Genomic DNA, 11,780 nt, shown 5'->3' with positions numbered 1-11,780 from the left:
ACATGCGCCACCCTGTAACTGTTCTTGTAGGAACCAGTTCATTTTTTTTCATTATGAATCACTGTCATGCCTCCCTTTTTTGGGACGACTTGGACAGGGCTCACCCAGGGGCTATCAGAAATAGGATAAATAATCTCAGCCTCTAGTATTTTGGTGACCTCTTTCTGCACCACTTCCTTCATGGCTGGATTTAGCCGCCTCTGTGGTTGAACCACTGGTTCGGCATTATCCTCCAATAGGATTTTGTGCATGCATCTAGCTGGGCTTATGCCCTTAAGGTCACCTATGGACCACCCAAGAGCTGAGGATAAAGTATCTTGGCTTTATATTCTTCAACCTTAGTTGCTGTAGGTTTATTGCCTACAGAAGTGGTTGAAGAAGCCTTTTTGGAGGGGTTGTTATCAGCATTTGTGTGTGTCTGATCCCTCACTGGCGATTGAGTGCCAGAGTTAGAAGCTAGAGTGAAACTAGACGCCAGCTCCTTGTCTTCTCCTGGCGTCTGAACGCCAGAACTGTGCCCATTTTGGGCGTTCAGCGCCAGATCTTGCCCTATTTGGGCGTTCAACGCCAGATTCTTGCCCATTTCTAGCGTTGAACGCCAATCCTGCCTTGTTTCTGGCATTAAACGCCAGTTTTGGGCATGGTCTGGGCGTTCAGCGCCAGCCTTCCACCACTTTTCTGGCGTTTTAGCGCCAGAATCATTTTTCCCTGGGCTCTTACTGTCCTCAGGTGAATCTTTGGTGGGTTGCTCATTTCTTGGCTTTTTGATGCCTTGAGGTGGGGTATTTAATATCTTCCCACTTCTTAATTGAACTGCTTGGCATTCTTCTGTTAATTGCCTTGACAGCTGCTGCTTTGTTTGCTTAAACTGTTCTTCCATATGTATATTAGCCATCCTTGTCTCTTGTAACCTTTCTTTGAATTCGGCTAACTGCTTTGTTAGAAAGTCCAATTGCTGATTGAATTCAGCAGCTTGTTTTACAGGACTGAGTTCAGCAGTTGCTGTCTTAACCTCTTCTTTCATGGAAGGGTCACTGCTTAGGTACAGATGCTGATTCTTGGCAACTGTATCAATGAGCTCTTGAGCCTCTTCAATTGTCTTTCTCATGTGGATAGAGCCACCAGCTGAGTAATCAAGAGACATCTGAGCTCCTTCTGCAAGCCCATAATCTGAATTTTAAAGGAAATTTTCGAAAAATTGCTTAAAATTGGAGAGAAAAAAATATTTTTGAATTTAAAGAGGAGAGAGAAAAAAACAATAAGATAGCACAAGATTTAAAATTTTTAGATCTGATGTTCCTTGTTTTCGAAAATTTTTAAGGGAAAAACACTAAGGAACACCAAACTTGAAAATTTTAAGATCAAGACACAAGGAAAACCCAAGAACACTTTGAAGACTCACAAGAACACAAGAACATGAAGGAAGAACACCAAACTTAAAATTTTTTAGAAAACCAAAATAAATTTTCGAAAATTTGTTTTTTTTGAAAAATCAACAAGAAAACACCAAACTTAAAGTTTGGCACAAAATTTAATAGAGAAAATAATGTTTATGAAAAAGGTTTTAAAAAGAGTGTACCAAACTGCCACGGGCTTAGACTAACGCTCTAGCCAATTGGGCAGTAAATGTAACACTTGTTTTAAAGAAGGATATTTTTAACCAAGAACAATAATAAGAGACTCTAAACCAAAAAGAAAAATTTTCCTAATCTAAGCAACAAAATAATCCGTCAGTTGTTCAAACACGAACAATCCCCGGCAACGGCGCCAAAAACTTGGTGCACGAATTGTGAATCACACTTTTCACAACTCGTACCACTTACCAGCAAGTGCACTGGGTCGTCCAAATAATACCTTACGTGAGTAAGGGTCGAATCCCACGGAGATTGTTGGTTTGAAGCAATCTATGGTTATCTTGTAAATCTTAGTCAAGAAGTCAGTTATGTTTATCAGTTGAATTGCGAATAACCAAGAGAGCATAAATTAAAGGTTAGTTGTTATGCAGTAATGGAGAATATGTTAGAGTTTTGGAGATGCTTTGTCTTCTGAATCTCTGCTATCCTCTGTCTTCTAATTCACGCACGCACGTCCTCCTATGGCAAGCTGTGTGTTGGTGGATCACCGTTGTCAATGGTTACCTTCCATCCTTCCAGTGAAAACTACACTCACGCGCTTTGTCACAGCACGGCTAATCACCGGTTGGTTCTCGATCCAGTTGGAATAGGATTTACTATCCTTTTGCATCTGTCACTAACGCCCAGCCTTTAGGAGTTTGAAGCTCGTCACAGTCATTCAATCCTTGAATCCTACTCGGAATACCACAGACAAGGTTTAGACTTTCCGGATTCTCATGAATGCCGCCATCAACTAACTAAAACATACTCAAAACTATATGAAATTAACCCCAAAAAGCGTATAAAATATCCGCTCATTAACTGGACTGACCCATTCACTGTCTAAGATAGGGTAAATGATATCTGCTTCAAGTAGCCTGGTCACTTCTTTCTTGACAACTTCTAAGATGGTGGGATTCAATCTTCTTTGGGGTTGACGGACAGGCTTTGATTCTTCTTCTAAATATATTATGTGCTCACAAACTTGAGGGCTGATGCCTACTATATCCGCCAAGCTCCACCCAATTGCTTTCTTATGTTTCTTCAACACACTAAGCAGTTGCTCCTCCTGTTGGGAAGTGAGTTTCCTTGCAATGATAACTGGAAACTTCTGATTATCCTCAAGGTAAGCATACTTGAGGTGTGGAGGAAGGGGCTTCAATTCCAATTTCTACTCATGGCTAGGCTCTGGATCATCCGGGGCTAGTGATAATGGCAAAGTGTCCTCACTGTGTTCAGAGGGTGTCTCCACACTTAAACCTTGTTCCATGTGCTTTTCTTCTACTTCTTCTTGGTGAACTTCAGCTACAGTTTCATCAATGATGTCGCACTGGAAGATAGAATGATCTTCCAGAGGGTGCTTCATAGCTTCATTTTAACTGAAACTCACTGTTCTGCCATCTATCTCAAAGGAGTAAGTTCCTGAGAATGCATCCAGCTTGAACTTCAAAGTCTTCAGGAATGGTCTTCCAAGCAGGATTGATGATGGTCTTCCTGAGTCATTAGGAGGCATTTCCAAGATATAGAAGTTAATGGGAAATGTGAGCCCCTTAATACTCACTAATACATCTTCAGCAATTCCAACTACTGTAATAATGCTCTTATCTGCTAACACAAAACGAGATGCCGACCTTTTTAAGGGAGGGAGCCTCAAAGCATCATATATAGAAAATGGCATTATACTAACACACGCTCCTAAATCACACATGCAGTTAAAAAATATTACACCTCCAATGGTATAGTTAACCATGCATGGACCTGGGTCACTATATTTTTCAGGTATACCTCCCATTAAGGCAGATATAGAACTACCTAAAGAAATAGTTTCTAATTCATTAATTTTAATTTTATGTATGCATAAATCTTTCAGAAATTTTGCATATTTAGGTACTTGTTAAATAACATCAAAAAGGGGAACAATTACCTTAACCTTTTTGAAAATTTCTACCATTTTGGGATCAAGTTCCATCTGTTTCCTGGACTTCCTTGCAAGGTGTGAAAATGGGATAGGAATGGCACCACTTGTAGCCTCTGCATCCTTTGGTGCTCCATTCCTTGGCTGAACTACTTCTTTTTCAACATTGTCTTGTACTTCCTCTTCCTCTTCAGCTTCTTCCTCTTCAACTAAGTCTTCAACTGGGGTATGTTCTTGTGGGCTTGGCTCCTCCTGATTCCTCTCTGGCAGTGTGGTTCTGGACCTCAAAGTGATGGCATTGATGCCACCCTTGGGGTTGGGTAAGGGTTGAGAAGGAATTTCACTGGAGCTTGAAGGCTGGTTGGTAGAAGCAGGTAATGAATCTATTCGGGAGACGAGAGCTTGTAAAGTGGCATTCAGACCGTTTAGAGTAGAGTTCAGTATAGTCGGCATGTCTTGTTGTCCTTGTGCAAGAGAATGAAGCACCTCGTCATTTGATGAGGAAGAAGGATAAGTGATCTTAGGGGTCTGTTGTTGATTGTGCTGGGGTCCTTGGGATTGCCTAAGGTGATGTGCTCTGTAAGGCTGGTTCTGATTCTACTGTCTGTTGTTGTTATTCCACCTCTGATTTTCATTGTTGTCTCTGCCTCCTCTGTTATAGTTGTCCCTCCAACCATGGTTGGAATTATCCCTCCATCCCTGGTTAGAGTTATCCTGCCATCCTTGGTTATAGTTCCCACCTTGGTTGTAGTTGCCGCCTTGTTGATTGTATCCTTGATTCGGGCGGTCGTAGAAGTTATGAGTAGCTGCCATAGTGTTGTCTTCTTATTGGAGCTGCGTGCACTCATCAGTGTAATGACTATAATCAGCACAGATTCCGCATACTCTTTGGGAAACTAACTGTTGGCTTTGTTGTGGTGAGGAAGGCGGAGTTTATTGTTGATTCAATTGCATCTGCTTTAGTAGGTTGGTCATTTCACATATACTCTATATAAGAGCAATAGTCTCACTGCTAGAGAAAACCTCTGCAACAGTCTTTGAGTGGCTGTTCCTGTGCCTGTGGTTCCTAGTAGAATCAGCTAAGTCATTGATCAATTGCCATGCTTCATCTGCGGTCTTGTACTTTTCAGAGAACCATTACTAGCACCATCTAGTGTAGTTTTATCTCGAGGCTTCATGCCTTGAGTGAAGTAGCTGATCAACACTAACCTGTCAATCATGTGGTGGGGGCACGCGTCCAGAAGGTTCTTAAAGCGCTCCCAGTACTCATAAAGAGTCTCTGATTCTCCCTGAATAATGCAGGAGATCTCTTTCCTCAATCTGTCTGTAACTTCAGTTGGAAAGTATTTTTCCGAGAATTCTCTCCTGAGCGTATCCCAGTTGGTGACAGTTGCTTCAGGTTGGGAGTAGTACCACTCCCTCACCTTTCCCTCAAGAGAAAACGGGAAGGCAGTTAACAGAATAGAAGTTTCATTTGTACCATGACGCCTTACAGTAGAACAGGCTGTCTGGAAATCCCTTAGGTGCTTGATAGGCTCCTGAGCAGGTAAGCCATGAAACTTGGACATCAAGTTGATTAATGCAGTCTTCAGCTTAAAATCTGCAGCCAGAGTTGGATGATGCACTTGATATGACTGCAGTGTAAAATCTGGAGCTCCAGCTTCCTGGAGAGTAATCCTCCTAGGTGCTGCCATGTTATCTGCACGTGAATCAACTGAATCAGTAGTAAAGGAGCTTGTTTCTTCCTTAGATGGCGGTTCAGATTCGCCCTCAGATGAGACTGGTGAATCAATAACAATCACTTCACCACCCTCTGAGGCTAACCTGTGCCGAACTCGCCTAATACATGAAAGAGTTCTTTCAATTTCAAGATCAAATGCAGCTAAGCTCGGATCAATCAGTGAACGCGTCATTCAATGAAAGAAACATATAGCTCATGGTAATAAAATAAAATAAAAATATGTACTCTAATTAATAATTCAGCACACAATTGTAACTCCCCGGCAACGGCGCCATTTTGACGAACTGATTTCCTGCTAGTAAAGAATTTTATAGATAATATCTCGTTGCAAGTATAGTTTCTAAACCAACAGAGAATCCTTTCGTACAAAAGTTTTGGTTGTCACTTAAGCAAACCTAATAAAATTTATAACCGAAGTATTCAAATCTCGGGTCGTCTCTCAAGGAATTGCAGGGAAGTATGATTTATTATTAGTTATGAAAAAGTATATTTTTGGGGTTTTTGAATAAGGAACAGGAAAAATAAATTGCAAGAAGGTAAATTAATAATCAAGAAAACTCTTAGCAGGGTATGAAAACTGGAAATCCCATCCTAGTTATCCTTATCAATTGTGATGAGAATTGTTTATCGCTCCCACTTAGTTAACCCTTACTAAATATATGAAAGTCAAGTGGACTAATTAATTTGATTCCTCAAGTCCTAGTCAACTCCTAAGAAAAGACTAGCTTTAGAGGGATCCAAATCAACCAGCAAATTCCATTTATCAATCAACAGTGGAGTTTGATAACTCAAGTGTCACCAATTACTCAACCAAAGCCAAGAGGAGAAAATCTATTCGAATAAAAATGCCTTGACCAGGAGAAGATTAATTGGAAGTTCTATCCTTGTTGGAATTCTCTCAAGTGTAGTATAAAGACGTTATTGTTTTCACTTAGTTAACCCTTACTAAATAAAGGAAAGTTAAGTGATTGATCTAACTCTTATTCGCAAATCCGAGTCCTCTTCCTTGGGAAGGTCTAGCGTTAGTAAATAGAGAATTAGCCAATAACTTCCAATTTAACTATCCACTTGAGCATTCCAACTCAAGTGTCTCCTCTTAATCAACCCCCATGTCAAGTTGGGAGTCTACTCTGCCATCTTGCATACCATCTTCATTGTTGGGAGTTTGGAATAGAAAAGAGAGATGATAATTGAAATAAATTGGAAGCAATTAAATAAACAATAAAATTAAATGAAAAAGTACTCTTTGCATTAATAATTTAAAAGAACATTGAACCTGAAATTGAGAAGAAGCAGTCCTAAAATTAAGAGAAATCCTAAATCCTAAATCCTAAAACCTAAGAGAGATGAGAGAGCCTCTCTCTCTCTCTAAAACTACATCTAAAACCTAAAATTGTGAATATGAAAGTTGTGTGATTGAATGAATAGATTCTCCCACTTTATAGCCTCTAATCTGTGTTTTCTGGGTTGAGAACTGGGCCAGAAACAGCCCAGAAATCACTGGGGGCGAATTCAAATACATGCAGGTCGCTGGTTTTGTGCAGATCCATGCGTGCGCGTGGAATCACACGTGCGCGTCACTTATCTTCAAGGAAACTATGTCAAATTATATATCATTTCGAAGCTCCAGATGTTAGCTTTCCAACGCAACTAAAACCGCCTCATTTGGACATCTGTAGCTCAAGTTATGAACGTTTGAGTGCGAAGAGGTCAGGCTTGACAGCTTAGCAATTTCTTCAACTTCTTGTATTCCTTCCACTTTTGCATGCTTCCTTTCCATCCTCTAAGCCATTCCTGCCCTATAAACCCTGAAATCACTCAACACACATATCATAGCATCGAATGGTAATAAGAGAGGATTAAACATAGGAAATTTAAGGGCAAAGAAGCATGTTTTCAATCATAGCACAAAATTAGGAAGGAAAAATGTAAACTCATGCAAATCATATGAATAAGTGAGTAAAGAATTGATATAAACCACTTAATTGAGCATAAGATAAACCATAAAATAGTGGTTTATCAACAAGTATGGACTATTATATATTGCTGGAAATCCCTGGATGTTAGCTTTCCATAGCCGTTAAGAACGCTCCATTTGGATATCTGTAGCTCTAGAAATGCTTGCTTGAATGCACGGAGGTCAGATCTTGACAGCATCTGCTACGCTTTCCTTGCCTCTGAATAAGACTTTGTCAAAACTCTCAGATTTCAGCTAGAAAATACCTGAAATCACCATAAAACACAACAACTCCTAGTAGAATCCAAAAATGTGAATTTTACACTATAACCTATGAAAATATAATAGAACTTAAACAAAACATGCTAAAAACTATATGAAAATGATGTCAAAAAACATATAAAATATTCGCTCATCAATTATGGTGTTAAATTTGTAGTGATCAGACATTAGTTTTTGTTTTAATTTCAAGTTATTTGACATTGTATGAATTTTAATGTTTGTAACATTTATGTATGAATTTCAAGTTTGTATCTTAATTTATATATGAATATGTAAAAATTAAAGTGTTATTTAATTTTTATAAGGGCGGATACCCACGGGAGCGGGTTAGGGTACAGCAATGTACTACCCAAGGGTAGAAGTGGGGCGGGTAGTAGAGAAGAGAAAGGAAGGCGGGGCGGGGCGAGGTCGGATAGGGCAAAATCCCACCCCTACCCGCCCCACTACCAACCCTATGTCTTCATGTGTAACCAACTTGCCTGCATAAACTACAATGGCACTCCATTGTTGGCTCGATCTAATCCATCTTGTTTTGTATCCATGTGGAGACTATTCCCCCTATTATTCATTCACCGCATTAAAGAGTTAGGATAAACCCGTTATCCATACCCGCTCTCACCAATGTCTCGCTTATCAGGGATGGGTGAAAACTCCATTTTGTATACCTTGAACACGCTCTCCATATGATACGTTGGATGAACAAACCTGGTCCTTGCAAAAGCACAAACCGCTAGAGCATGACGGCATGGATAATGGAAATCCTAAAATAGCCCGTAGTCACAACTATGAGTGTCCAAATAAACCCTGCATGTGCATGGTAAAATCCAACAACGGACTCCATTTTTTTCGACCACAAAAATATAATCAAAATGATTTCACTCGTGCACAACCATCTTGGAAATAGAATCCATGTTTTTCTAAACATTTTTTGTCCGATACTGTGAAAACATGTTACCTCGACTAAGTTGAGCAAATGCTTCTTGATCTTTCCTAACAAACAAGTTCTGCATACGCATATACGTGGACCGAACAATGGCTGCAATAGTAAGGTTATGCCTCCCACTTAGCATGACATTGATGCATTTAGATACGTTAGCAGTTATGCGACAAAATCTTCGGCCAGAATCATAATGTTGCAGCCAGATCTCCTTGCAAAACGTATTTTTCTACGTCGCAATTTTCAGTTTGAGATATCTTAGCACTCTCATGTACGCCAGGTATTGCTCTTCATTTGAGGAATATGTTGCATTGATCAATGTTCATTCTCCTTCTTAAATATATAGCTCTGCTCCATTGTTGCTCGTAATCGAAATAGAATGATTATCTAAATTGATTAATATGTTAACCATTTTTAGAAATTTTACAACAATAACATGATAAACATGTAACCATTTTTCCAAAACAGATGCAAAAATTTTGAAAATTTTACTTCTATCATGGAAATGATAACTCTACAAATTAGGTTGCTATAGTGATTTGAATGATCTTGGGACAATTTAGTGCCAAACATGTGTCCATAGCTTCATATTTACGAACCTCCCAATAACCAAGATTCTGTCGATATACAACCTGAAAGCGTCACCAATAACTTGCCACATAATATCTGCACCGACAATGATACTTCAGATAATCAGATTTAACCACTCGATATTCTACACACTGACATATGCTATAGTTTCTTTATGGCGAGGTGAACATACTTTCTACTGTAGAATCTACGACCAACCTTAGCTCCACGCTCCCATCTATGTTATAGTTGTCAGCGTTTCCCAAACTAAAAGGTATCGAATCCACTTGCATAGCATCTAGGTCCAATGTCGAATAATAGCTTGAAACTGGGGCTCGGCTAGAAAGTGGTATTGGTGATGGTAATATATGTCGTGAGGAAGTAAAAGACGATAGTTGAGTTTATAAGACAAACTCTATATCGTCATTGCTATCTCTATCAAAACCAAATTGGACTCACTCCTTATCTGACTCAGACTCTTCAAAAACTAAATCCGCATCAAGTTTGGCCATTGGGAGAGAATACCAACTTTTTGTGGGAGATTTGGCTCTTCCCACTTAACTAGGTCCTGTTGCACAACCTGTTGGAACTACTCATGAGGAAGAAGAACTGCCACCAACATCCACTAACTCAATGTACAATTCCATCACTTGTTCAGTCACAATCTTTCTATGGCAATCGAACATAGCTCGCACGTGATCATCATCCTTTAGCCAGAATACCTTATACTAAATATTCTGCATGGCGTCTAATGAAATGCCTGATACCCAATTTTTTGAACGTGCATAATTCCAAGCATTCCCACATTGACCAAAATCAAACTTTTAAGCTTTGTCAACGAATGCAACCGCTAAGTATGCATAACAACAAAATCATTGTATTCAAAATGTGTACCATCATCTTTACATGATACTGTTACATTCAGATAAACAACAATGACTACACGCTCACTAGCCATTTAGTGAATTTGTCTTTATAAGAAAGAAGAAAGAATAGATAAAAGGTGAAAGTTATTTGGAGGATATGATATATATAGCTATCCTTCGTGAAAATTTCATATATAATTTCGCATGCAACACGTGCATTATAGCTTTTTCTCACGATTTCGCTGCCATCAACCGCGCAATTGTAAATGTTCACCGCTATTGCACACGCAGTATGTGCAGAATGGCCTTATTAGTCTATTTCACCGTCCTTACATGTGCTATAGACTGTCTTCTACGAAATTGTGAGAGAGTGTTTAAAACTATAAAAAAAAAAATTAAAAACTTTTAAATGAGTAAATATGAATTTTTTTTATTTATTCAAAAAAAAAACCCTAAAAGATCAAGATGTTTGTTATATACTATTTATTTCACAAATTAAATAATAATTTCATAGTATAATATTTTAATTATTTTCAAATTACATGTTCTATAGATTTGATCGGTCTTTTATTACAATTATTTGTTATTTTAACATGATATATTAAAAAAATAAGAGATATATTGAACCTTATGGAGAACAAACGTTATGTATCAAAGATAGTAAAATTAAAAAAAGATTACAATTAGGACAAAAATTTAACATAAAATAGGAATTTAATTTCTCAAATATTGGTACAACACCATATATCCTTTATTGGAATGCACAAGTACATGAACAACAACATTGAAAAATATTAACCACTATGATGTACCAAGAAACGATGCATCATGAATGCATTTATTGGGCTACAAATATATATAGCATGGGATATTATTAGAATGCCTTAGATCAAACAAAATAAACTTAGATTTATTTCAATCATGATGATTCTCTATTTTCATGACATCTATGTAAGACTTTCCAGTAAGTTTTTGGGCAAAAAAACCCTCATAGTATTCCATTACTCCAACACTTTTGAACCGTGCTGGTGTTTGTTCAGTGATCAAGCTTTGTGAAGGACCTAGCATAGCATCTTCTTTAGGACTATAAAATGTAGCAATTGAAAGTCTTTCTTTTTTATTGTTCACCGTTGATCGATGTTCGATACTTTGGTATACTCCATTGGTTATAATCTGGCAAGTGAAAAAACACAATAAATAATTTAAGTAACAAGGTTAATTAGTTTAATAACAATAAATGCGTTCCCTTTATAATTGAAGACAAATATTGTTTTACGAAAAGTGTTAGGTGATTATTTTTCTTTGTTTTTGCATTATATTTGATAAGAAAAAGTAACATGGATAATTATATCTCTAATAACACGTTTTCTAAACAAGATTTTTTTTATATTTGTTTAATTTTTTGCATAAACTTTTTTTTATTTACTTTATATATTTTTTTAGTTCACTAAAGATTGAATTTTTTATTAATATTATATTATAAAATTATTTTTTAATTTAAATTAATAAAAAATAATATAAATAGTTATATTTTTAATGATATTTAAATTAATATTAATAATTCATTTTTTTTTTACACTAAAGGTGGTGTTTCCTTCGATATTCCTCTAATTGCAGACGCATTCATTTTTTCTTTTATTTATTTATTTATTTATTTTCCTCTTTTGGAACGGTAGTAGTGTGCATTTAACACATGATTTTTGTATTATAGACAATTTTTTCTAATTTGGACCCTGCCCCAATTTTTAGAGATACTTTTGGCTCGATAAAGTAAGAAAAGAAGACAGAGAAAATTTATATCATAATTCTACTGGGATCTATTCTTATATATTGTACGCAGTGATAAATCCAAAACCATATATAGTGGTGGGGCAAAAATATATAGGGATAATTTTTTTA

General features: G+C 37.4%; 1 protein-coding gene across 1 annotated transcript in view; it reads right to left on the bottom strand.

Moving 5' to 3' along the window:
• LOC107614518 (protein SRG1) overlaps positions 10,573-11,780 on the bottom strand; it is a 7,999-nt gene continuing 6,791 nt past the window's right edge. Inside the window, exon 4 of the mRNA XM_016316705.2 lies at positions 10,573-11,054. Within this exon, the coding sequence (XP_016172191.1) occupies positions 10,797-11,054 (258 nt within the window). The 3' untranslated portion in view covers positions 10,573-10,796. The remainder of the gene's footprint in view (positions 11,055-11,780) is intronic.

This window comes from Arachis ipaensis, chromosome B08 (genome assembly GCF_000816755.2).
Source record: "Arachis ipaensis cultivar K30076 chromosome B08, Araip1.1, whole genome shotgun sequence".
NCBI lineage: Eukaryota > Viridiplantae > Streptophyta > Magnoliopsida > Fabales > Fabaceae > Arachis > Arachis ipaensis.
Note: the sequence above shows the minus strand (reverse complement) of the source record. Positions and strands in the feature narration are given on the sequence as shown.